The sequence below is a fragment of the Cuculus canorus genome, chromosome 2, assembly GCF_017976375.1.
Source record: "Cuculus canorus isolate bCucCan1 chromosome 2, bCucCan1.pri, whole genome shotgun sequence".
Classification (NCBI taxonomy): domain Eukaryota; kingdom Metazoa; phylum Chordata; class Aves; order Cuculiformes; family Cuculidae; genus Cuculus; species Cuculus canorus.
In genome coordinates this window covers 3,581,253-3,609,124 of record NC_071402.1, presented here as the reverse complement: position 1 = coordinate 3,609,124, position 27,872 = coordinate 3,581,253, and the positions used below count along the sequence as shown (strand labels likewise).

Genomic DNA, 27,872 nt, shown 5'->3' with positions numbered 1-27,872 from the left:
CATAGATTCCTCTCCTCCACAGGATCACAAAGCACTACATAAACCACAGCTGGCTAAATTTTTTGATGAAGGTTTTCCTTTCTTATTTTAAAGAGCAGGCAAGGGTTATTAGCTTTGTTCTGCAGACGAGGAAACCAAGGCATAGAGAAGTCAATATACCTCTACCCACAAATCCCATTGAAAGCATCCCCTGGCTGCTGAGAGCCATGCAACGATTTCTGGGAGACCTGCCAAGACAGCCAAGTGCCAGGATCAGTGACTCACATTGTCGTGGGGGGATGAGAGATGATTTACACCAGTGCAGTTCAAGCAGTCAGAGCTGGGTTGGTCTGATGCCATCAATGCAGACTGCACCAATGCACTATACCCAGTGCTGCCCCCAAAGACGGAAGCTGGAGGCAGAACAGGGCGTGAAATCAAAACCAAACCTTGTAATTATCATGATCATTTGCTCATAAAACCAAGGTGATGCAGTTTGCGGGGTGCTAAATCATTTTTAGGAGATTGCTGTCACTCTCTTTTGACTGTCTGAATGGTTGCATTCTTGTACTACTCCTCCTGTCTTTGTCCCTCTAATATAGTTACTATCCGAACCAATAGTAAATCTTATGTATGTGCTGACTTTTGGATTTAAAGCCCTTCTTACTTTTAGCAGAGGTCTAGCATAGAAGACTTAGTAGAATCCAGGTGTCTCATCCAAGGAAAGGAGGATATTGGCTGCAGGTGTTTTCCTAGAGAAGCAGAGTTTATTTTAGCCCTCCTACTGCACACATACATTTTAACAGCTTTTTAATCCTGTCTACTGGCCTCTAAACTATCACTTACCCATACTATCTTTCTTTCATCCAGTTCCCTTTGTATGTATTCTCATCTCCATTTTCCCATACTGGGAAGGAGTTTGTATCCATTGCAGCATTCATTTCTGGAAAGAAGGAGCAGTAGGAAAAATATACTTTAAGTGACACCTTTAAGTGAATAGGTAAATGGAATAGAGGAGATCTGCTCCTTGGCTCCAACAGTTCCCAAGGCTCATCAATAATATTTTGACATTCTCTCTTGAGCTGAATACATCAGTGCAGACAGCAGCCCTATGATGTCCAATGGTGTCCTCTAAAGAAACTGGCTGATGATGAAACCAGGTAGGTACTGAAAGGGATACCTGGCAGAGTCTCCTCTGCTGCCTCAGAATCAGCAACTCTTAATTCTGAATAGGAGAGATGGGCCAGAAGCATATCCCAAAATAGCATCTTCTATTGGCACTATTGGAAATAGAGTACTAGGCTTTTCTGGTAGGCCATTTTTCTTATGAGCTCTCTTAAGAGCTGTTGAGTTCAAAGTTTACATTAGGACACAACCGATGTTGAAGAATAGAGAGATAGAGACATAGAGAGATAGTGAGATAGAGAGATAGGATTTTTCTCAGTCTACAGAAAAGTGCAATAAAAAGAGATATGAGACAGGTTTGCCCAGCATGGGGATACAGGAGGACTTGTGATAAAGAAAGAAAATAAGGTAGGTCTCTGAATCTCCAAGAAAAAAACTAATTGGTTTAGATTGCAGGATGTCTAAATTAGACATGGCAGAGCTTTTCCTACAGAGATGGTTAATGACACACTGAGCTGTTACTATTGGGAGGCTTCTAAAAGCAGATTGGAAGGTCATTGCACAGGGATGCTTTCTGCAAGGTGAAACACTTCTAGAGGCAGGGAGATGGAGTAAGTCTATCTCTCTGTATAATTTCAATGTTATTTTTCCAATCCTGGGTTGTTTAAGGACCTGAGAAGTTTGTTGTGAGTTCTTTAGTTCCTAAAATAACATCCCGATGTTATACACACTCCTTCCAGACAAGCGTTTTCGCTGTCACAGCAAAAGAGCTCACTTTGGTCATTCAGTCAGTATCATACTTCAGGAAATGGGTTTCCACTTACGTGCTTTTCCCCAGCTTTGCGTATATTTTTGGCAAGAGTTTTAAAGTAAAAGAAGAGTCCCCTTGAACAAGCTATTGAAATGCTGAATCTAAGGCAAATCGCACTATGTGCTAGATTCATTTATTTTCTAGGTAGAAAGTTTCTTAGAAGGTTTGTTTTCTGGCATATGTATTTTTTTCAGAATAAACTCCAGGTGTTGATTGGTTATTGATTTCCTGGGAGAAAACAATTTCCTGAAATAGCCCCTTGCTTGTCCAGGACCCTACAGAGAGAAGAAAAGACTAATCAAGGTGATTCTTTGGTAGGGGCTGTTGATACGGATTATAATTGGTCTTCATCACCAGTTCATCGACTGGTTTGTTAGATCATTAATTGCCCTTGGCTTTGATCTGGGCCATTAACTAACAAACTTGTCATTAGCTGTTGGAAAATGACCAGCTCTTTTTTTAGGATTATTGCACAGAGCAGTCATTGCTGTTAAATCCTGGAGGGTGTGAGACAGGACTCTCCAAAGCACTGTTTGCTTGGTTCATCTGTGGTGTTTGAGCAACAAGCCAGGCTATTTGTTTTGCAGGGCTCAAGAACTATCTAGGATGCTGGGGCATGTTTTTTTTATTCCTTCCTCAAATTGCCAGAGAGAGGTATTGTCTCACTGTAAGAAAAGAAACTTTCTCTCTCTGGCACCCTGTTAAAAATTAATGAGTTAGTTTGAAATGATGATGCTTGCCTGATGTGTTAGTTTTCCTGGTTTATGCCAGCAGAAGTTCTTTGCTTGGAAGCTTATTTTCATGCTTGCTAAAGGTGTGGGATTGGAAGCTGTGGAGATCAAAATACACAGAACAAGCAAAAAGAAGCTGGACTCCATCCATCCATCCTTCCTCAATAGTGTCTCTCAGACCAGATCTCAAGTGGCAGAGATGTCTCTCAGTCTTACTGGAGAATATCATCAGTAGGGTTGTTAGCACATGTTGGTCTTGTAGTTTCTGAAGTGTGACCACCAGGTTAGCCAGAAATTGAGGAAGGACCACAGAATTCATCAGGGAGCCATGAAAAGGAGATTTCCTCTTGTCATGACTGATCTAAACATAAACCTCTTGTTTTCCTTATTGGTCCAAACAAGAATCGAGCCAGTCCTCTAGAAATGAAACTCCCCATTTTTCATTCCAACTTGTCCTGAGCCAGCTTCCCACCATGGCTCTTTTCCAAGACACAGAGAAGTTGAGCTGTACTACCTCGACTTTCCCAGGAAAGCAAATCTTGTAAACAGGCTTTTCCAGAAGAAAAACCTGCATCTTTCCAGCACTGCAAAAGCAACTTCCTTCACTTTTGGTAAAGCTGGCTTCTCAGGAAGAAGCAAGCCAACAAGTAAAAATAGACAGAATTCATGCAAGCTGCAGTATTAAACAAAATTGCCAGCACTGTTTTATTTTAAAAACACTATTAATGGTAAATTCTCTTCCAGCTCAAGATATGGGAATTCAATTCCACTGCCACATTGGACTCAATGCCTCTCCCCACTCTCTGCCTTTCCTCCCCAGCAATTCAATCACGGCAACATCTTACTGCTGGCAAGGAAGACATGGAAAAGAAGAATACATCATTTTTAGAGTTTGTGTCTCTCAGAAAAATTGTGATCCTCCAAGTCATGGTTTTATGAAATCTGTAATAATAATAGTAACAACAACTAAGAAGAGATGGAGGACTTATGTCTGCATGCGGCAGACACTGCAACACAATTCCTTTCTGCAGAGCATCATTTGTGCTAATACATCCCAAAAATCTTTGTATCTGATTACAGGCTGTGCAGAAAAATGCAAGGATACTCCCTGAAAGATAACTGCTTGAGGCTGCGATCTTTCAGAGTTCATCAGCTAGGCAATGAGTCGAGGCTGATCGGTAGTTCAGCTTTAAGTCCACTGAGGAAGGAAGAAAAGTGGGGCCGGTGCTGGGGCAGGTGACATTCTTTTTCTTCAACTTAATATTCAGTCAGTTCTTGATAGCTACTTTCCTTTTTTCTCATTTCCTAGCCTATCTTGCTTGAATTTTTGCAGATGTAACAGTAAAATACATGGTCTTGACAGCTTACTTCACTAAAGATATGCTGGACATTTCAAAAAGGTAAAGACAAGCTGAGTGATGGTTAAACACAATGATGGATGTTGCAACCATTTGCAGTGCTCTTGAGGTCTTAGAGAAGGATTTTAGCTGATTCCCTGTCTTAGTTCTGAGATGGAAGTGGGATCCCTTTAAATTAGGAGGAACTTATCTCACAGATCCTCACTGAACCCCTTTTAATGTCACCAGGGATTCAGGGATACCTCAATAACATAAGCCTCAACTCACAAGATAGCCCAGCTCAGGACGCTCAGAAGGGTCTGGCCATTAGGAAAAGCTGAGGTCTTTTCTTTGAGAATCAACTCTGCTGTGATTTCTAGAAACAACTATCCAGTCTTGAAAAAAATCTCATTGCTTGCAGAGAGACTCCTCAAGGCCTTCAGAAAGGCTGATGGCATTGAGACCTTGTGCTGAGGGGAAAGAAGCCCCACTGGACATCTTAGCGGACCTATTCTGCATCCCTTTTTTCAATCCTTCTTCATGTGGCTTCAACTAAGTGACTTTTCCCTCCAGAGATGAAAGTTTTCTCCTGATTTTTTCTCCGGTTTCAGTCTGCAGTCCTGCCAAATCTCCTTTCTTTCACTGTCCAGTCTTTTATTTCCTCATCTTAAGGCTGCCTTAAGCATGTACCATGATCTGACAACATAAATGAGTCCCAGGGTTCCACAGCAAAGATCATCCTTTACAGATCTTCCTTTACATAAATGCAGTTTTAGGGGTGTTGACATGTAGAATTCCTCCTACTTCAGCTACCATGTTCCTAAAATGTGGCATTTTTAATCTCTGGAGATGGATCAGTAAGTACCAATTTTAACCTGAAGTGTTAAATGCATCATTCCTTGTTACACAGAGAATCCTTTGACAAGAACGTATAGTATATCTGTTTAACTGCATTTATCTGTATACACACATAGGTTTACGCAGTGACGAATCCCTGGAGTATTGAAGGATCCAGGCTCTTCTTAGCTGATAATTTATTGAAGCAGCATCTTAGCATAACACCATGCCTTGTACAGTTATTGGTTCTGGCAGGATTTTCTTTTTAATAGCTTGATCTGCTTTCTATTGAACAAGAATGGAATTGACTGTAGGACAGTGGTGTATTTTCTAAAAGCGCAGTCTCACTCTCCGAATATCCCAGAGCAGTCAATAAAGTAATGAGTTAGACTGGTAGCACGGTGACTGTGGAAGGGAACAGAATTGCCAGCTCAGCTAGGCTTATGCTTTATGCATTTTTGGGAGGTTTTTGTGGATTTTTCTTTTTACGTGGTGCTGTTAGGCTTCTCCCTGTGCTTTTTGTGACAAGTGCTATGAGACCACAGCCCTCTTTGACAAGGATTCCCATCAGAGATGGGCAGGAGGATCCTGCCTGTGCTGTTTTCCCTGCAGGGTGCATGTTGGTTTTTCTCCCTCCCCACTTTCCCTACTGCTGCAATGCAGTGTCAGCGCTGGTTGCAAGCCCAAGCCCTAGCACAGAGTCTGACTGTGCCACAGTCTCCTGGCTCTGGGGAGAAGTATGAAAACACTTGGCCCCTGTGTAGTAGCTGCTGCAGTCTGCCTGCATGCTTCAGGAGAGAAGGCAGAGCTGGAGCCGTAAGGCAGGTTAAGGGGTTTCCTGCTTTTTGTGTCCATAGCATTTCTGCTGGGCAAGGTGACAAAGAGCAAAAGTCAAAGCAGCAGAAGCCAGGCTCCCTGTCAGTGTCTCCTGTGGAATTTGTTGGCCAAAGAAAAATCCCCAAACACTCTAGAAATTAAAACATTTTTCCCCCCCGCTGGACATATTCCTTGCAGTTGGGAGTTTCCTGTTTTTCTGGAGGATCTGGGTGTATCTGGTGCCTGTGAGGTCTCACCACTCTGTAATTTTCCTTTGAGTCTTGGCCTGAAATCGGCTCATTTTTCAGAAAGAAATACAAGCAAGACACTGGGCTTGAATACCTCTGCAGTGATAGGCATTGGGCCATGATTCTGAGCTCATTGTCTATGTTTACTGTGTTTGTCTCAGGTTTCCCTGGAAAGTCATGAACATTCACAAACCATTCCTAGCTCTGGAAAGACAAGCAGTGGCGCCAAAATGAGCAATCCAACATCTCCATAGCAGTATGGTTTACTACACAACTTGTCCAGAGCATGCCCTCTATTTAACAGACATGGATTCTCACCAGAGATATTTCCTAAACGTGGGGAGCAAGCTGGAGTCTTTGCCAAATGCTGATCCAGTCATCCCTCTGTTGTTGTCACTCTTTACCTTGCAACATCATTATTCACGAGGGCAGATGGGAACTTTGAAGGCTGGGTGTGACTTTGGGCACAAAAACTCCTTAACACCCATGCTGAGGTAGATAAGTGGTCTGTGAAGCTAGTGTGGATAGCAGATGCCAATGAGAAGAATAAAACAAGAAAGAGTAAGCGTAAAGTAATCACAGAATCGTAAAATGGTTTGGTTTGGAAGGGTTCTTAAAGATTATCCAGTTCCAACCCCCCTGCCATGAGCAGGAATACCTCCCACTGGATCAGATTGCTCATAGCCTCATTTAGCCTGACGTTGAACACCTCCAGGGATGGAGCATCCATGACTTCTCCTGGCAACCTGTGCCAGTGCCTCACCACTTTCACAATAAAAACGCATCTTTGGTGCAAACTTCCTTTCCAGCAGTCACTGAATTAAGGATTATTATTTTTTTTCTGAGCTGGAAACTGTGTCTGAACAAACATGCTCTGTAACCATGGATGGATTGTGCCCCTGTGAGTCTGTGTAATCCCTCCTGAAGCCCACCAGAACATTTAGTCTCTAGGGCATGCTGTGGTGATGAGTCACAGTGTTTAAGTGAGATGTGCTGCTCCATCAGTTCAGAATGTGCCTTCAACCCATCTTCCAGCCTCCTCTCCTGTTGGTTTTTTGGAGGTTTGTAATAACAGGTGATGAAAACTTCGTGGTCAGCCTCATTTCAACTGGGACTAGATCGTGCCGTCATGCGAGTAAAGAACAATATGGAGAACAGTTCATGATAAACTGGACAAAGAGTTTTGACCACTAATCACTGCCCTATACAGGAGGTGGACTGGAGAAAAAAAAAATCCATTATCATGTAAACGTTAAGACAAAAATGGAAAAATCAAAGGTAAAGGAGTTCTCTTGAACTACTTGTTGCCATGGCTACCATGTCATCCAGAGGATCCAGGAGGCACACAGGATTTCATTCCCTTCCAACTTTTTCATTGAGTTGAGTTTTATTATTTTTTTAAATGAACAGGAAATAAGAGGGGAAATGGAAGAAAGGAGGATATTAATTGTTCATGAAAATGCTTTAAACTCAAAAATATTTTGAGGCTGAGGATAATTGTCATCACCTGAGAGGTCTCCCAACCCTTTCTTGTCTCTGAGACAAATAATGTAACTCTCTTCAGAGCTTCTGTGGGGCAACATCTTGTGTTATCACTGACTTCAGAGGGATCTAGGGCTGCTCATAGCATTGCATCTTGTTAGGTGGGATAAGCATGAATAATCTTTCTCATGCTTTTTGGTTAGGCAACAATCCTGAATTGAGTGGAGTTTTGGGGAGGTAACCAAGAATTGTATAGAATAAGGTTCCTTTTTTCCACTATAAACACTAGAACATTTTCAAATAGCGATGAAAGAGGCCTGCTTAAAAGCTGGAGGAATCATGGAATGGTTTGAGTTGGAAGGGACTTTACAGGTCTTCTAGTCCAACTCCTCCTGCAGTTAGCAGGGACATCTTGAACCAGAGCATGTTGCTTAGAGCCGCAGACAACCTGACTTTCAATGTTTCCAGGGATGGGACATCTACCACCTTTCATGGAAACCTGTTTCAGTGTTTCACCACTGTCAGCATGAAAAATTTCTTCCTAGTATCTAGTCTAAACTTCTGTTGTTGATGGTAAGGATTCATCTATTGGCACGACATCCTTCTATTAGCTATTTTTTTCAGATTTTTTTGAGTGCTACTGAGTTGGAGATACTGGAGAAATGAAGAGTTCAAGAGGGCTACACAACAATGTTGCTCTTTATAGTCAATTTTCCAACACTAATCCAGGATTAGGTTGAAATAATTGATCAGTGATGTATCCTCTTCTCTTGGGAGGCTGTGCAATATTACACAATAGTACAATCTTTTAAAGTGATGAGAACAATGTCTCACTAATTCGATTGTTATTGGCCAAGCCAAATAATAGAAAAAAGTGTAATTACAGTAGAATTATATTGCAATTAAAATGTAATTACACTGTGATGTTTTGTTTTTTTTCTCAATCAATAATTATTTCTGTTGATATAATAAGAACATTAACTGCATGAGTGAATGGTTTGTGTAAGCTCTCTGGTGTCTTTATGTTAGCTGAATTGAATATGCAGCATTGCAGTGATATTTACAGTATTATTCTCAGCCACACCGTGAAGCATTCAGTCACTTCTTTTGCAGGACAGGAAGGGGGGTGCACATGTGTATGTTGGCACATATGTAAAATACTAATACATGTAGTAAGTCCTACAATTACCAATTACTTTATTACATTATCGTAAAACTATATTGCAATACGAATATATATTTTAATGGAGTATAATTATATTACATTTGTATTTGTGGTATTAAAGTATGTCAGGGAACATACTTATCATAATTACACTGCAATTGCTCTTTAATATGAGTAGAATTACAGTCACCATATTATGAAACATGACAGTGTTATCTTTGCACATTATTTGTATTAGAGCACAGCTTAGTGGGCCTTTTAATTGGTATCTGCTTAAGAAGATAGCGATCTGCCAGTGGTACTAGGGAACAGACCTAGACTTGGCTTTAGTAAAGCATTTTGGCGTAATAAGATTTTTGGTACGTGGTTCTGATGTGGGGTCTGGATCTCAGTTTTAGGGTCCAGTTTCTGTCTTCCTATCAATTGTCCTCACTATACAGAGCTGCCAGTGAGCTTGGCTATGGAAACTTACGTGTCCTGCAAAATGTAGGGGGATAGGGGGATAGTAGTCATTTCATACCCACGAAAATTTGTCTGCTGGTGCAGGACTAATCAAAATACTAAGATTTTTGGTGGCTTGTCCAGAATCCAGGTCAAAATTCAATGGACAGGTCAAGGAGCCTTGAAGGGTCAGCTCAGACTTGTACCTCTGTCTTTTAGCCATCTAAAGATAGTTCAGTCTAATCCATATTGAGGACCTTCCAGATGGTTCTGCCTTTATCTTCAACATCAAAACCTAGCGGTAGGAGCATTATATCACTTTTCCAGTAAACTGAAAATCCCCATTTTCTCAAGTCTTGGGGGAACTTGTACACTTATCCTTGAAAACGGTTCGGGTAAAATCTAAGCTATAATGACACACTCTACTTTATCTTCTCTTTCTTGTTCTGGGAGCTTCCTGCATCCTGCCCTGGGTCATTCATCAGCTTGGAGAGGCTGGTGACAAAAGTGTGTTGAGCAAAGAGGCAAGGATTCAAACCCACACATACTCCAACAACCCCTTCCACAGCTATGGTGATCCCTGGAAAGGGCAAGGTCATGATACACTGCAGAGTCACTTCCCAGAGTATATGCTGAAGCACTCCACTTTGTATCAGATGTATCCTTTAGTCCTTCATCTCAGGCAGGGAAGAGTGAGCTGGAGATCCTTCTGCACTAAAGAAGGTTCACTCTCCAAAATCTAGTTATTGCCCAGTGGAGCCAAGACGCTTTGATCTATGCAGCTCTTAAAGTGCTTCACCAAACCAATGCCAAAGAAGCTGAGATGGGAGTAGCTTTTCCTCAACACATTAGCAGATGGGTTTGCAGATATGTGGGCTTCTCTCAGGTGAAAATGTAAAGGTCTCCTAATGAAGCGCCATTGCCATTTTAGCTTGTTTAGTGAATTAAAATCTCAGATTTCAGAAGGAATTCATGTACTCTTACAGCTAGATCTGCCAAAGGCAGAAACAAACAACTTGAACTAACGTTAACTTTCTGCAGTATTTATGATTCACCAAAACAATTGCTCTTGGCAATTTTGCAACGCAGGAACTTTATTTCAGTAAAAATTAGTTGGACAAATATACTGCAATGTAGGCTTGGGCAAGAATATGTCTGAGTGTGTGGGCTTCTTACAGGATATTCAAGGAGCTCCAAGCAGAGGAGGATGAATCAGGATGAATGAGAGAGAGAGAAAAATCAAGAAAATGCATAAAAGAGGTCTTTACAGCTGCATGAAAACAATATGTAGGCATTGAATTCAGGAATAAAGAGATGGATTCCTAGCCCCATTGATGTCAGTGAGGCTTCTTGGATTCAGTGAATAAGTTTGGGTCAATAATCAAAGGCAAATGGCATTTATTTCCTAAGAAAATGGCTATAAAATAGCCAAGTAAGTTCCCACACCGCTTGAGTACAGTCTCCACTGATTACCAGAGGCCTCATGAGACATGATGAATTCAAGATATTAATTCTGGAGTTACTGAGCATCTTATGTCATCTCCTTTCCTCTTTTTGCTTCCTGCATCTTTAGTTTTGACAGTTACAGATCTTTAAAAATCAAGTCTATTTTTTTCTTCTTCATCTTCCTTGGTTTTTGATCAGCTTTTTGACATTTCTGGAATCGTATAGAAAATCATCGTTATTCAAGTTACTTGCAAAGTGGATAAAGTATACTCCTGGGGACCAGCTGTTCCCATGGGCATGGAGAGATGGAGAGGAAAAGTAAAGGAGCCTTCTGCCAGAGGGAGGTTGGGTTAGTGAGGTGAGATCTCTATCCTATTCTAAATATTCCGAGCTGTTCAGAGGTGTAGAGTATGCTCAGAGTGATGTGTGTAGCTATACTCAAACTGTGAACACAATGTAGAGAAAAGAGTTTCCTATGATGAGTGGGACAGTTGATGTCAGTACCGTGTTTCAAGCACAGCTGATCTTCAACTTGTAAAAGAGCAACTTCCCATTCATCTCTCTCTCCTACCATGATGCTAAATGCCTTTAGCCAGGGGCTGGGGTGCTTTTCCCATTTCTTTTCTAGGCTCTCATTTCATACACCTCCTTCCCGAGCCTGGAAAGTGAGGCACCATTTCCACCTGGTTAGTTTTTAATTGGTATTAGTTTCCAGTCAGTCAGAACTGTCGAATCATAATCTCAGGAGCTGTTGATCCTCTTTAACATGAGTTTCTGTGTCCTTAGCTTTACAGTGAGTCATAGAATAACTGGGCTGTAAAAGACCTTTGAGATCATCAAGCCCAACTGTACTCAAGAAGGATAACTGACTCAAGAAGGAGGATAAAGATTTACCCTACAGTAGAGTTGTGAGTAAAGCCAACTAGTCATTCCAGCTTCTTCTAGGCACAGACTGAGTTTGCATCATTTCAGTGGGAAAGAAACAAACAGTACTGTCTAGTACTACTAGAATAGTTTTACAAGGTTGCCAGGGTCTGTGCTTGGACCTCCTAGTTCAGTCATCTTTCCCTTAGGCTGGATGTGCTTGGAAAGCTTCTGGTAGAGCTGGATTCAATCAAAGCTTTCAAAACCAGAGACATTTCCAATAAAGTACACAGAGTTCACATAACTGTATTTTCGTGCTGAAACTTCGTTCAGCTGTAACATTTGCTGCTGACTTGTACCTTTATTACCTGAGTTATACAATACTCTTCAAGATCCCCAGAATGGCAAGGACTGTAGAAAAGCAATGTAGCAGTATTAGCTGTTTGCCACAATCCCTGTCTAGGATCACTATGCTTTCCCTGCGGCAGGTGAAACAGCAAGAAAACAAATCAGAATTTCACCCAGTGCTATTAGGAGTGAGTGGGCAAAAAGGACCATTTTCACCAGGGTCCTTCTGACTAGCATGGACCTGAAACAGCACCATTTCTGCTCAAAATAGCATGCCACAGGCAGAGACATTTTGTTTTTGCTAAAAGCAAACAGAGTTGCTAAGAAACAAATATCGCAGAGACGGAAATCCACAAAAGGTTTGACAGTTGCCAAACGGTGCATGCTGGATGGAGTGGCTTGGCAAACATGGTCATACAGATAGCAGAGAGGAGTCAGCCGATTCCCAAGCTAAACATGGTCCTTCCAGCAGGAAATCCATAAATTCGCTCCTTGCCTCCATCATGCATATCTCTGATGGAGACTGACAAGGCAGAAGTATAAGAGGGGCAGGGCACAAAAAGATCAAAGGATTTGCAAAGCTGGGAAGACCTAGTAGTTACCAGTCTTTGAAGGACACATATCGCAGCATTCGTGTCTCTCAAAGCTGGGAGCAGCAAAGGAGGTTAGTGAGTGGTTACAGTCGTTCTCATCTTTGCTCCTGAAGGTCCAGTCATGGCAGTCGTTTCTTAGTATTTTGTTTCTTGGATGTCCAAGGACATGTAATGAAGTTGTGTGATTGCCCTCATGATATGGTTTAGTAGGCATGGGGGTATTGGGCTGGCAGTTGGGCTGGGTGATCTTAGAGGTCTTTTCTAACCTTAATGATTCTATGATTCTGTAATTAGCGATAGGTCTTCTTCATATTCTGGTCATGGTACCCATTAATAGTGAGGTTCAGTAACTCTGTTAGTACCAGCTTTCCCAGGATGAGGAAACACCTGTGTTTAAGTCACCATGCAGCCTCTGGAGATAGGGGTCACCTGTGGCTACCGAGGAGTCAGGTTTTTATCTACACTATGTCTCCCATGAGGCAGTCAAATTTTAGCTACCTGAATTTCATATGCTAGGAGAAGAGATCTTACATAACTTTCTTATAAGATGATAGATGACAGATGCACCGTACCCTAAAGGTGACTGCATTTCTTCACATTCGTGACTATGTGCATGGGGTTTCTTCTTGAGCAATGCTTAGGGAACAGTATGGGTGGAAAACGTCGCTTAGATATGACACATTCAAGGGGCTGTTGTGCCCTACTGGGGCATGGTACATCTTTTAAAGCTTGAGAAATCAGAGTTGATCACTACCTGTAATAGCTCAAAAGCCATCCCTGCTCTCCAGCTCATTGCTGTTATTGTTAGGTATGCTCTTCAGGAAGGTGGGTTTAGGGGAAAAAAAAGAAAGAAATATTAAAATAGAAGATAAAAGTAAACCAAACTAACACTGAGCCAACCTGATTAATAAAGGATGCCAGGAGTTGGTGTTAATTTGTGTCTGATTTAAAGTGCCTGGTGGGTGGAGAGAGAACAGCCCACAAGAAGCAGCTGGGCTCCTTTTCCATCCCCCAACCCTGCTGTTGGTGCGGCGTGGTGGGGGAAAGAGGAGCACACAATCAGGCGATTCATCCCCACACTGTCGCACTTTGCAAAGGCAAAGGAGAAGGAGGGAGAGGGAGAGAGAGAAAAAGCAGCAATCTAGTTCTTATGAAAAGCATTGGCAGCAAACATTATGCTTCTGTTCACTTAACCAGGATAAATCCATCCTATCCATGTTTACTGGTTCTTTGTGAGATTCCACTGGGTAGCTCTGACAAAAATGATGAGCTGGATTGATGCTTTTTCTCATCTGGCTGCTGGGGTCAGGTGTGTTGAGTGATGAAAGAAGTGCCTTAATCAGTTGTGGTGGGGTTGGCAGGGTTCACAGTCTTCTCTCAAGACCAAAGTTCCCAATTTATTTGTGGAGTCGAGTAAGACATAGACAAAATTCCTCACTGACATGGCTCCAATGTAAAGATCCACCTGAACAAACAAAGGTGGCACCTAGATCTGCTCCCCACAAAGAGATTTTTACCACTTCTCGGTTCTTCCATGAAACCCAAGATGATAAACCCTTTTCTGTTGATGTCCACTCACTCCCTCTGATTCTATATCTATTGTTGTAAATAAATGAGAGATTAAATGCAGGAACGAGTGTGGTCCTGTGATCACCCAGACTGTCTGATTACTCATATGCTCCCTGGTGCAGTTTTTGGCCCAAGACGGTGCCAGGACACAGTCTGGTAGATGGCTGAGCCAAGAGACTGTCTCCCACAGGTTTGTGGGATGAGGCAAGCCTGTTTCACAGGGGAAGAGAGTTGAGGTGTGTGGCTGCAAGCCGTGCTGCACTTGGCCCCAGAGCCAAAGAACAACCCCTGCTTTGTTTTGTTCAGTAGTATAGACATAGCCTGTGGAGACAGACAGCAAAAGGGCAAATTAGTATTTAGTTGGCATGTGAATTTATGTTCTTTAGGAACAAAAGGAGAGCCATCTGCTCATTGTGTCTCACAGGAGGAGGGGACTTTAGTACACAACCATCCTGTGCTGGATTTCACATGAGCATGGAATGTGGAGATGTGGAAGGCCCTCCAGGTAGCATCCTGAGAGTATTCACCGTGACCCACTGCCAATGGGGAAACCTAGCCTCTGGGCAGAGAAAGGCAATGATCCTCATCTCCTGGCACCTTCCTAGAAAGAATGCTCATCTCTCCTGCTTCTCCCAGCTTACTGAGGCTGAATTTTGGGCCACGCACATGCATTTGTCATTGCAGGACTGCTTGGGAACACCTGGGGCTTTACACGCTGCTATGTTATAGTGGGGTATCTTTAAACAGTTCTGGGCAGGAAGAAGGAGAACAGCCTCAAAATCTTTCTCTGGAGGAAACGGGAAACAGAAGAATTGCATGCACGTGGCTTTGTAGCTGAGGTCCCCTCCTAGGTCTTGGGTCTCAGATAGAAATCTAAATCTAGGTCCAGCCTGTTCTCTGCAGACCTCCATCTCCCCTTCAGCTCCTCACTCCAGTCCTGTCTGCCTGTAGTCTGAGCTAGAAGGTAAAACACATACAAATGAAGGAGCATGTCAAAATCACAGACTCTGCTGTCATTCCTGTGATAAAGCATCACCCAAGCCCTTCTCTGAACAAATAAAAACCATCCTCCTTCAATCCTTCATCTTCATCAAGGCTGCACATAGACAGCTAACTAACCCCAGCCCCAAACCAGCACACTCTCAGTGCTGCACAAATCACTCCATAACATCTTCCATCATCTCCTGTGATTAAATGAAGACCAAGAAAGTGAGAAGAGAGATTTCCTTTGCTTCCCAATAATCCCCATGGTTGCCCCTTACTGGTAAGACATCTTCTCTCCCATCTCTCATTGCTCAAGGGTTCCTGGAGAGAAAGACTGGATAGTGGAAAAGCATACATCTGTCACATTTATGCAAATCTTGAACTGCTTGTCATGAGGCTGATAGATGAGATGCAAGGAAAAATCCAGTTTGTTAGTGCCTGCACTATGATTGCATCCCCCTTCTTGTCTGTCTACATTCAAACCTCCTAAGATTTGTTACAGGGAAGCCTATAAGGCAGTCTCCACCCTGAGGACCATGCAATGAAAATGAGAGTCTCCAGGGTAAGCAGGAACACCTTGCTCTGCAGAGTGGTTAGCTCAGGTATGGCATTGCACGGGTGTGGGCATGATATTGCAGAAGGGCTTGGGTCATGGCAGATTATCATCCCAATGACCACTCTCACAAGCATTGCGATGACACTATGCAAGACATAGCATTGGGCTACAGTGTGGACAGGAGTATGTAGACCAGGACAATCCGTTTTGGTACAGGACTTTAGAGGCATGGATGAGACTTGTGACACATTTAGTTTCAGACTGTGGCTATGGTTTGTTTAGCAGCATGGATATATTTCTTGTGGCTTAGGGGTGGTTACTAATCCTCCTACACCCCTCCATAATAAATACAAGGGTGCTTATTTAAGAAAGAAACAAAGTTCATAGAATCACAGAACATAGAATCATAGGCTTGTTTGGTTTGGAAGGAACCTTTAAAGATCATCTACTCTATCTCCCTTCCTCCATGAGCAGGGATGTCTTTCATTAGATCAGGTTGCTCAAAGTGCCATCCAACCTGACCTTCAATACTTCCAATAATGGGACATCCACAACTTCTCTGAGCAACCTGGTGCAGTGTTTCATTACACTTATTAAAAAATTCTACCTCATATCCAAAGTAATTATACCCTCTTTCAATTTTAAACCATTACTCCTTGTCCTGCCCCTGCAGGGCTTGGTACAAATCCTCTCTCTTTTTCAGAAGTTCCCTTTATATATTGAAAAACTGCAATTAAGTCTCCCCAGAGCCATCTCTTCTCCAGGCTGAACAACTTCAACTCTCTCAGCCTGTCTGTCTTCATAGGAGAAGCATTCCAACACTGACAATTTTTGTAGACCCTCTCTGGACCCACTCTAACATCTCCACATCCTTCTTGTGTTGGCAACTCCAGAGCTGGATAACATACTCCAAGCGGGATCTCATGAGAGTGGAGTACAGAGACAGAAAATCATCCCTCAAACTGCTGGCCGTGCTTCTTTTTTGACTGACTTTCTGGGCTGCAAGTGCTTATTGCTGGCTCACGTCAATCTATCAGAATCCCCAAGTCCTTCTCCATGTGGCTGCTCTCAATTCGTTTACCCCCTAGTCTTCACTGGTATTGGGGATTGCCCTGATGTAGTTCTAAGTCCATCCGGATGCACAATGAAGGACTGAAGGAAAATCTTTTCCTCTAGTTCTACCTTCTCATCTACAAAGAAGAGTAGACACTTCTGAGACTGCCAGTTGCATCCAGACCATTGTGTTTAAGAGCAAATGATGGACTTGTCCTCCACAAATTCCCTAATCTATTTTGGCATTCTTTTATACCTTTAGCTTCCACAGCAACCTGTGGCAATGAGGTCCCCAATTGAATTACAAACCGTATGAAAAAGTACTTCCTTTTGTTTGTGTTCAGACTTTGGGGTCAGTAAGGATGGGTTTCTGCGTCATGAGTCTTAGTTTACTGCTGCTCCTCATGTCTCTCAAGAACCCCGCAGAGAAGGTGCTGTAGAAATGAACATATTTACCGTTCTTTTGTTTTGTAAATTTGGGTTGTAGACTTCTGTTGTTTCACGGTCATGGTTGGATCTAAACACCTGCAAATTTGGGGCTTTGAAGGGAATAAGGTGTGTTTCTGATGTTCTCAACCTTTGGGGTCTTTGCTCAACTTGGTGGAAAGGTCCACCTGCTTTAGCTCAGATATTTCTACCCTCTCTAAATCACTGGCAAGTTCCTGTTTGCTTACATTACTGTGACAATGAAGATCTCAAATCCCCTCATTTCACTTTGTAGAAGTAAGTGGGATTACTCCCATTGCTAGCGCAATCCTCTAGCCCAAACTCTCTTGTGCTGCTCACTCTATGGAGAGTGAAAATAAGGTAAGGGATGGTCACGGTTCTAGTTTTACTCAGAAGACCTGTATTTCGGATGTCTCTTGTAGGTACAACTAGAAAATGTGTTCCTTCTGCTGAGAGGTACACGGAAATTGCAGCTTTGAGCAATACCATCTTATGGTCCTTCTGTGTGCAATTTAGAAGACATCGTCACTGGGCATTAGAAATAGTGCCTAAAATTATGAGATGAATGTTGTCAGAAAGGGAAACATTCCCAATCCAGTTTTGACTGTGCTGAGACTGCAGCATTCAAAAACTGAGCCCTTCGGGGCTGCTATAAAATTGGACTCTGATGTAATCTTTCCTTCTTTTCCCAGCTGCTGCCAGGGAAATCTATCCACATCATTTGGGTAGTGTCAACACTATTTGTCAGATTAGGGAAACTGAGGCACAGTCATTGAGAAAGAATACAAAGGAAGGAGACAACAGAAGAGGACACATTAAGTCTTTTGTACATCCAGACCTAGTTGAAGGCTTCTGATTGTGGTTATTCTCTGCTGCTGATGGTACCAAACTGTATAATGAGCTGGAGGACACCGAAATAGAAATACACTTGCCTTATGTTGGAAGAAGCACTAGGACTAGGACTTGAGCTAGTGCAGATCCTAGTCTGGAGCTAGCTGCAAAAACAGATATTTGAGTGTTCATCCCCTTTCTGTCCTTTCATTTGTCCAGTACAGCTCCAGGCTGCCGTGGGGCAAGCAAAGAGCATTGGGACTAAAAGACACAAATTTTCCTTTATCCTCTATAGACATCTCTGCACCAGTAATTCCAGAAGGCAAGAATATGGCCTTAAACACTGTCCCATCATTGTCTATACATCTTAGGACACTTTCTGGCAAGGTTTTGGCTCCAGCCAACAAACACCACCCCAGACCATGCCTGAGCACATCTCAGGAGAGAGCACGAGGAGCTGTAGTAAGGCTGTTCTGCTTTGGGGGATAGGCAATTTGGCCACAGGAACATGTGCTATGTGAAGGCTTTTGGCCTCAGGGGCAAGAAAATGAGCCCCGGTGCACAAGCGCGGCAGGATTTATGAAGGATGCACAAGTAAGCAGCATGAGGACACCTACTGAGCTCTGGCTTGCATGCGTGCAACCCAGTGAATTTTAAAGCCTTGTTTTCTGTTTGCCAACCACTGCTCTGCCCACGCAAGTTTGAGCTTCAGCACGCACACACAACCCCTCCCTAAACATGCCTGCTCCCTGGGGGCTCCCACTTAGCTCCCCAGCTAACACCAGTGTTTTTAACCTCCAGCTGATTTTCCAATCAATCGCATGCTGGTCCCCAGCACAAATGAACGGTGATGGAAGCAGTCTGGACCCTGCCTGATTTCTGCCACTCATGAGGATGACCTTGCCCTCAGAGGCCCTCTTGTGTAACCCTCACACCCAGGAGTGGTGTGGGAGAATACAGGAAAAGACCCCAACGGGTTGGCTGTGGAGCACTAATAGACAGAAGTAAGGCAACAGAGCAAGTGGGATTTTCTAGAGTTTGCTGGTGGAGAATACGGAGTTTTTCTGGCAGTGTGTGTGGCACCTCAAGTGGTACCACTGATGAGGATGGACCAGTGCTAAGACAATCAGAAAGCATGAGTGATGCCAACATGGAGGAAAGGCTGATCTCACCAACATCAGAAGAGTGTTTATATTTGGGGGGTGAGGAAATGCCTGGGAGCAATGTGGAACAATGGCCAGCCTAAACCCACAGCAAGCTGCACTTTACCAGCGTTAACTGGGATTTAAGTCTTCTTTGCTAATGGGAAACTGAGGCAGAGAAAGATGTAATAATGTGGTAACCTCCATCAGCTGCCTTCTGCCAAGAAATCTGTAATATTCTTGACTTTGCTGTGCAATTGCATCTAACCTTCATCATGCAGGGACTTGCATCATGCAGTCCCTAAGAAACTCCCAGTTTTGTGGGAGTTGGTGGTATTCCCAACAGGCCACGCCAAAGTTGGTGGTATTCCCAACAGGCCATGCCCATAATATTACACTCATGTGAAGGAAAGCCAAGGACAAACGTAACTACAGCTCAAGCTGAGGTTATGTATAAAAGATACTAAATACACATACAGCATCTATGTGAAGCTGTGTTAGACCCAACAGAAAGTGCTGCAGAGCCCTGGGCCCATTTCCCTTGGGCAGCCACATCTGGGACCAGATGGAGCACATCTGGCCCTCCTTGTCTTCCTGGCTGTTCTCCACAGATGTTTTACTGGTTCTTAAATTTGAGAGTCAAGTCTTGCTGCTCAGATGTCTTCTGATCCCACTTACTGAAAGAAATCATGCAGTGCTAGGAACTGATCCTGACCTGCCTACATTCCTGCCTGAGAGTTTTAGCTATTGACCCCTCTTCAACCAATGTGATCTGGAGCAGAGACCTTGGTCTTTAAAGCCGTTATTCTCAGGGTGAAGTCCTACTGTGCTGGAAATGAATCACAGTCTTCATCACTTTTTCTGGAACTCTTCAGATCACAGAGCACTGGAGAAAAGCAGAGGATGCTTCTTGCATCCACCTTTTCAGGTGGGAAAACTGAGGCATGGATTGACAGAGGTGCTTGATTGGAAGCACACACTACTCCTGAAGCCAGGATTAAAATCTGGTCTCTGGATCCCCCAAACAGCATCACCTCATTTGGCCAAGGGTGAAGGGGATCAGAAATGGGATAGTTCAAGTGAGGCTCAGAGGCTTTGGAGTTTCCTCAATGTGACTGAAAGCCTTCTAGGGCATCCCAGTATCATCTGCTTGTTTATACAGGCTCTCAGTCCTTCCTTTTCCCCAAAGTACTTCTTCCAGCCATTGAAAGTTGAAATGGGACTGCGATTCTGTCCCCACAAACCAATTCCCGTCTTGGGATTTGATATTTCCCATTCTATTCATGCTGTTCCTGTGGGTTTTTACATGTTTCTTGGAGTCCATTCCCAAGGGGGCTGCCTTTCCAGGTTAGAGCTGAGAGAAATTTGGGATGAAGAATACTAGTGTGAATACTAGAGTTGGCAGGCTGATTTAGTGGGATGTGCCTGCCCATGGCAGGGGGGTTGCAGCTAGATGGTCTTTAAGGTCCCTTCCAACCCTAATGACGATTCCATGATTCTATGAATAAATATCATTCATTAACAGCAGGCAGCTGAGAATCAGGCTGTCTCTGGACTCAGAAGATCGAGATGGACAGAGGCAGTGGGCAGTACCTCAGTCTCTACAGTGGTGAACCAAATGTCCCCCATGCAGAAATATATTTTAGGCAAATGTTTAGGCAGGAGAGCAGCAGGGCTGAACCCATTGTCTACCTGCCCCCTGTCTGCTTTCCTTTGCTTCCAGAAGTACCTTACAGTTCAGGTCTCAGCATTTGGTCCGTAGGCCAGATCCTGACCTGGGGAACTGCAGCTTCAGATGGTTTAGCAGTCTTTCCAGGATACGGTCCACACCTGAAATTCCTCTCCAGAAAGTGGCTGTGCACTGAATCAGCATAAGACTTAAAGGATTCCCCAGTCCTAGAATACCCATCAAGTCATCCTTTTTCTCTTTCAGGTCCTAGTTTTCATTAGATTCTGCTTTGTCAGAAAATAAGCATGAATTTCTGTAGATAAACTGTTGCTTGGAACACCTGGAGTGAAGTAAATTTTCATCAAAAACAGAACAGAAGGAAAACGGATCATTAAAAATAATACTAAGCAAAAACCTGATTCTGAGGGCTGAGTTTACAAAATGGCACTGCTCCAGGACTGGTCCAAGCCTTGTTTCTCGTAGCTGCTGACCAGGGCTAGCTCCTGTCTTTGCAGCCCAGCAGAGCCACTGCAGCCAAACCACAGCCAGGTCGTAGAATCATGGAATCATAGAATGGTTTGGATTGGAAAGGACTGTGAAGGTCACTTAGTCCAACTCCCCTACGCTGAGCAGGGACATCTTCAATCCTATCAGGTTGCTCAGAGCCCCATCCAAGCTGACCTTGAACTCCTCCAGGCATGGGGCACCTACCAGCTCTCTGGGTGACCTGTTCCAGTGTTTCATCACCCTCACAGTAATTTTTTTTTTCCCAATATCTAGTCTAAACTTCTCCTTTTTTTAGTTTAAAACTATTATTCCTTGTCCTATTGCCTTCTTGATTACTCTGTCTGCTGTCGGTTCACAGATGCCCTAGTGTTTCTCCAGGCACTTCCACCGCGCTTTGTTCATTTGCCTCGGTAGCAAAAAGAAAATTTCCAAGCAGTTGCAGCTTTTCTTTTTTTTTTTTTTTTTTTGTTGCTAGCAATTCCTTCTGAATAAGGACAGAGCATACCCATTTCCCATGTTTTTTTCAGAGTTGCAAGGGACTGAGCTTTACAGGGCCAGGCAGTTTTCTGCCTCCAGCAAAAGGGATATTTTGTTTGATACCTGGGGACTTCTTACAGGGAAATGGGAAGCCCTGGGAAAGGAGGATTAGCTTGATGAGAGCGGTTTTCACCCTGCTGGGATGTCAGCCCTGTGCCAAGGTCAGAAGAAAGAAAAGCAGAGGAAGGTAAATCTTGAACAATGGCACATCTGAACCAGTGAGCAGAGAGAGGGGAGTTGGGGAATGACTGATCTAGTGGGGGTAGATTGGGCTGAGGGTGTTGGGAGAGGTCCTACAGACAGCAGTGGGGAAGGATGCCCTTTCTGCAGTCATTGTTTTTATATTTTTCCCCCTTTTTTTCGGTGGAATATTTGTGTGCTTGTGTGTTTGTGTGTATATCTAAGAGTGCCCTCCATTGGCCAGATTCAGGCTGCTGCACCGAAACTCTTGTGTCACCAACGCAACTGAGGAAGGTCGTGGATGCACAACCAGGGAGGTTGCCCTTCCCGCGTGGGAAGACTCTTTCCAAAGCACAGAACTTGCAAAGCAGTGTACATTGCAGCAACATTGTGCTTCCCAGGCTCCTGCTCATGCAGAGCTATCTCTGTGCTGGGGCATGGTCACAAAGTCAGACACAGCCATATAGAGATGTCCATCTGGAAAGTGTTAGTGGGACACGGTGAATCGTCACTTGGGGCTATTCAGGCAGTGGTTGAAGGCAGTTGTAGGAAGAATCTAGGAAAGCCCTGATCCCTCCCTGCTCACACACGTCCCACACTGCCTGCAGCAGGGGATGCTGTCAGTATCCCTGGGACAGATGTGATTCAGGCACATGGATGTGAGCAGAAAGCAAGCAGGAGCATGAGGGTGGTGGTAAACTCCAGCCTCAAACTCAGATGGTTTACCATTACTGCAGGAAGATAGGATGCAACACCACCTTGCCATGGCTTTTCAGGCTCCCAAATTTACTTGGACCAGTGCAAACTGGATGTCTTGGGTAGCCCAGGTACCGAGATTAACATGATTCAGTCCCTGTCTGGGTTTGTTTAACCTGTGAAGCTCTGTGTCAAGTTGTGTTTCCGAATCATGCATAACTCAGTGAGCACCAGAGTGGGATTGGAAATGCTCGGCAAGGAGACAGAAAAAATTACCAGGGCTCTGGGCAGTGGTGCGAGGGGGCAGGGGTCATGCCAATAGTTCACATCTCTTCATAACCCTCTGCTTCATTATCTCTTCATAACTCCCTGCTTAATCATCTCTAACATATGCACAGGAAAACCAAGGGCCATTCAGACCACACTTCTCTAGTCTTTTTCTGTGGTTACTTGAGACAAACATCTGTATTCTGCTGGAGTCACACACACAAAGAAGACAGTATTTTTTTGCAATTTGGTTTGTCCTTAAGAAATGCAGGCAAGGGACAGCCCAGAATGGATGAGGTGAACAACTTGATCCAGTGGAAGTTGCCCCTGCCCATGGCAAAGGGGCTGGAACTTGATGATCTTTCAGGTGTCTTCCAATCCAAACCATTCTATGGTTTTATGAACGTACCTTAAAGTCCCCAAGTTTTACTTCACAAGAGACTTCTTTGCCAGATGCATTTTCAAGGCATAGGGCTGGAAGAAAAGGGCAGGAAGTGTGGGATGTTCTCCAAATTGGAGCCAAGAGATGGGACCAGGCATCTCACATCACACAAAATTACAGAAATAGTCAGGCTTCATAGACATTACCTGTGGCAGCTACCATGGGAATATGTGCAAATTAGTTTGTGTGCCATAGGAATGTGATCTCCAACACTGGAATAACCTGTTTTTTCACGCATTTAATACCACAACTCCAGCTGCAGCCTGCAACCTCTGGTGTATGTCCCCCTTGCGATTCTTTGGGGATTAAAGTGCGTACTGAAATGCAGCATCCAGGCAACTGTCCATTGCATCTTCCCTCCCTGCCAGGTTCAACACATCGTCGGTCAAAGATTCAGGTGTGGAGACGGTTCTGTCTATTCACTTCCACTCTAAGTTAAGATTCCCACTTCAGCAAGGCTTAGTTGAAAGAGAAAAAAAAATACGTTTATGTTCCTTATGGTGAAACCTCCCAGATGGGACTGCAGTCAGGGGAAATCAATTCTGAGACCTAACAACCGTAACACAGCATCCCATTAATGGGTCCATTTAGTTAAAGTTTGTTGGCTTTCACAGTGCTTTTCCCAGAGAGGGGCAGTGAGGCGAGATGCATTTTGTGCTTGCTGCATCCTCATTCAGTAGCAGGGTAGTGGCCAGCGTGAGAAAAATTGGGTTTTTGGAGGGCGGGAGGCTTGGGCTAAATCCCACGTACTGAAGTCACTGTTAGGGACTGGATCTCGGCGCAAGCCCTGTCTCCTAATCATTTTGTTGCTATGGAGGCACTGCTGGCTTCTGCTTCCAACCAGGAGAGGCAGGTTTCTTCACAGACTGGACCAGAGGTTATGATGTTGTCTGGCTGTCACATAGGTATGAAGGTAAGATAGACTGTCTTTGCAAAGGCTATGCCCACTTGCAAACAGTGCGAGCTGCTCAGGCACTGTCCTACAGCAAGAGAGAGGTGAATCAGTGGTCCCCTCCTCTCTGTTCCCTTTCAGAGTCTCAGCTAAGTAAGCACCATTCACTCACCAAAGCTGATATTTAAGTCATTCACAGTCATTTCCAGATAACCGCTCCTGCTAATCGGGATGACCTCTCTGGAAATTTATAGGATGTTTGGTTAATGCCTGTGGTTTTTGTTGCAAGGAAGCGCTGCTTTGAATCTGCTCAGCAGGCTGTGTTCCTGAAAACCGGCCCCGAAGGCAGGCGGGAGTCTGGCATAGGAAGATTTGCACTGCAGAGCTTTGCAGGCTGCAAACCACTGTCAAGAGTAGGGACCTGACTTGTAAAAAATTTAAGTGCAAATGTATTTGGACTCCATGCTGATTAGTGTCAGGTCTAACAGACATTCAGGAAGCTGCTGGCAGAGGCTGCAGTGATTTGAAGCTCAGATGAAACAGAGTTTGAAAATAGTGGATCTGACTTTTGAGTTACCTAACCCTTTCCTCCCCAGATTAAAAAAAAAAAAAAAAAAAAAAAAAGGCTTTTGAGGAAAAGGGGAAAAGCAGAGTCAAAACTTTGATATACAGCAAGGAGAGAAACCAAGAGGTGAATGTGGAGATGCATTTGGCTTCTTATCTGTTCCCAGATGCACAGGATGGTCTATGGGCTTCATCTTTTATTTGTCAGTCTCTCCTGGGATTGAATTTGGCTGCCTGAATTGAAGATTTGCTGGGAATTTGTATGGTTGCTGTGAAAGCATCCTCTGTTTGCAGTCTGGGAAGGCAGAGCCTGGTAACAGCGTGGGAGATGGCAGGACTAGGAATGAGTGCTGAGGACAACATGGGGCTGTGATAAAGGCCAATGGCTGCAATGAAGAAGATGTCTTTTCCTTCATCCCTTGCAGCAGGCACCCCTCTCCATAGAGGGGTGTCATGCTAGTTGCCAGCATGGTCTCTGATCACAGAGAACACATCCCAAATTACCTATATTATTTTGGGGTTACAGCCTAGGACAATGTTAGCTTCTCAGGAGTTGAGCTGTTTGCACCTAGATTTCAATGAAGAGGCCCTCAGCACTTACTTATCACTAACCTGTGGACCATGGTGCTCCTGAAATTAAGACAGTAGTCTGACTTTGTAGAGGAAATCTTCCTCCCAGGGTTTGGATCTGTCGCTTTGAAATTGGGCAGCAGCCTTGTTTTGGAGGCAGCAAATGTTGCAGGGCCAGGGCAAACCTCAGCTAAAGGAAAACTCATTTTTCTCTACCTGAGGTGAGCCAAGAGGGTGGAAAAGGAAAGGTAAGAGGGAAAGGACCCCCACACTGAGGGTCTGCCACTACTGTATTGACCAACAGACACCCTCTCCATGTGAGGGTGCACACTGCATGGGGAAGAGGTGCAAAACGAAGACAGTCCAGCCATTAACATTGTTTCCCCTTCTTTCTCCTTCCCTGAAAAGAGGGGAGATGGAGAGAAGGGAGTGCAGGACTGTCTTCTTCTTGGGGTCTTCTTGGAAGGAGATTTAGAAGAGCACAGCAGGCACAAGAGTTACTTTGGCATGGAGAGGGGCACAGGGGTCTGAGCACTTGAACTGAAGAGGGGATCTGAGCTACAAAGGATTGTAGGGAACGGGTCCCATAGGGCAATATAAGAGGGATATTGCATTTACTGAAGGGGTTTTGGGGGCTGAAGGAGATCTTGGAGGTGGCAGGAAGGACTCTTATTCTCTGAAGGTGCTCTGTGCCCTACTGCAGTATGACTTTGGGGTGTCCTGCACACAGGGGTGAAAGGCAGGGCAGCTGTCTGATGTGGGAAGACCTCAAATCTACATCTATCCCCCTTTTTTTCCTTCTGTACTGGGTCCATGGCTCCTTCCAGTCTTGCTCTCCTGTGTGGTCTCAGGGTAAGACCAGGGTTGGGGTACTGAACAACTGCCTTCTCCTGCACTGGTTTGGTGGAAGAGAAGTGAGGAGAGAAAAACACAGACAGGAAGAAAAAAATAAAACGATTGGCAGGAGAAAGAGGGGGGCAGATGCCTGCCTCCACCCCACCTTCCCCACGTGTAGCCTGAAGTCTGCATGGAACCAGCACCCTGGTTCCTTTGGGATGGAGAGAGCTGGAATCGCCCTAAAAGGGTGTCTGTGGTGATCAATTGTGTTTTCTTCAGGGAGTGGGCTGGAAGGGCTAGAAATGCTCAGCTCAGCTCAGCAGAGGGGCACCGCACAGGCAGAAGGAACTGGGAAAGTGGGGTCACGGCTGTGTTGTCCATCACTGTGAGACACAGCTGGGCCCCTCCTGGGGATTAGGACATCCCAAGGATGAGGAGACCCCCAAATCTAGCATGGAAATGATGATAGGGGGCTGCATTTCCCCCCGTAAGAGATGTGCTGGGACTGGAGATCGTGTGTGGATTCTCAGGATTACAAAGGGTTAATAAGAAACAAAACAAAACAAACCACCAAGAAAACAAACCAAATCTCTTCTCTTTTTCTCCCCTCCTCCTTCCCTTCCCTTTTTTTCCAGGTGTTGTTTATGGCCACAGGAGGGAGCTCAAATCCAGACATGGGAGGATCGGCTTGATTTCGGATCCAGAGCCTCTTAAACTCTCACTTTTCCTCTAAGCTGGTCCCTGTTATGTCCAGGATCTGGCGCCTGCTTGACATTTACTTTGAGTTCCAGAGGACCAGAGACCTAGGATGAGGAGCATTGGATCTGCCCTGAACCTGCTTTTGGTATCGCCACTCTACTTTGTGTGGACCGTGGTCGCTCTGGACCTGGCACAAACTCCCTGCACCACTTTGGTCCAGGGGAAATTCTTTGGGTATTTCTCCTCCTTTGCCGTCTTCCCACTGAACTCCTCTCTCTGCTCTTGGATTATCCAGAACCCTGACCCTCGGAGGTACACCTTGTACATGAAGATCCTAAAACCTACCAGCGTATGTGACCACCAGCACATCCGCACCTACCAGTTTGACTCCTTCCTGGAGTCCACCCGCACCTACCTGGGCATGGAGAGCTTTGATGATGTGTTGAAGCTCTGTGATGGATCCACCCGCTATGCCTTCCTCCAGTCCAACAAGCAGTTCCTCCAGATGAAGCAGACCGCACCACCGGATCTGGAGAGCTGGCCTGTGCGGTGGAAGCCCACAAAGGCTCAAGAGAGGGACTTCTCGGTGGAGTACCTCGTGGTGGGCAACAGGAACCCTAGCAAAGCTGCTTGCCAGATGCTCTGCAAGTGGCTGGATGCCTGCTTGGCCATCAGCAGCAGCTCCCACCCATGCGGCATTATGCAGACACCGTGCTCTTGCTCAGGAGGGGAGGTCCTAGATCAGGCCAGCGAGGTGGTAGGGTTCACAAAGAAGAAGGAAGATTGCTATAAGGATGGGATTTACTTGGACAACTGTATGAGCAGCCCCAAGGACAGCAGCGGAGCAGAGTTCCTGGGTAAGTGAGGGGCAGCGGGGGGTGCTTGGGAGGGAGCGCTGGTTGGACTCCTCTCACAGGTCTCACCCTGTCCTCCGTGTCTGAGTCTACGGGTGCTTGGTATGCAAAATTAGTTGCTAATTGATAGGTAGGTCTAATAATCCCTGGTGGGCTCTTCATGTGAATTCCATTAGACTGGAATTGAGAAGGAGCTTTCCCTAACTATACCCCAAATAGTTTAATTCATTCCTGGGGCTTGTGCCTCGCTTGTTTTACTTCTGCAGCCTCAGAGTTGCCAAAGGGAAAATCTTACCCAAGGGCAAGCAGCTTTCCAATGTGATTACAGATGCCCTAGAAAAGGCAGAATCCAA

The 27,872-nt window shown here is 44.6% G+C and overlaps 1 protein-coding gene across 3 annotated transcripts in view; it reads left to right on the top strand.

The window, feature by feature from the left end:
* Positions 1-27,872, top strand: part of ADGRB1 (adhesion G protein-coupled receptor B1) — a 307,402-nt gene that overhangs the window by 55,259 nt on the left and 224,271 nt on the right. For all 3 annotated transcript variants that reach the window (XM_054058902.1, XM_054058903.1, XM_054058905.1), the window contains exon 2: positions 26,602-27,522. In XM_054058902.1, the coding sequence (XP_053914877.1) occupies positions 26,775-27,522 (748 nt within the window). In that variant the 5' untranslated portion in view covers positions 26,602-26,774. The remainder of the gene's footprint in view (positions 1-26,601; positions 27,523-27,872) is intronic.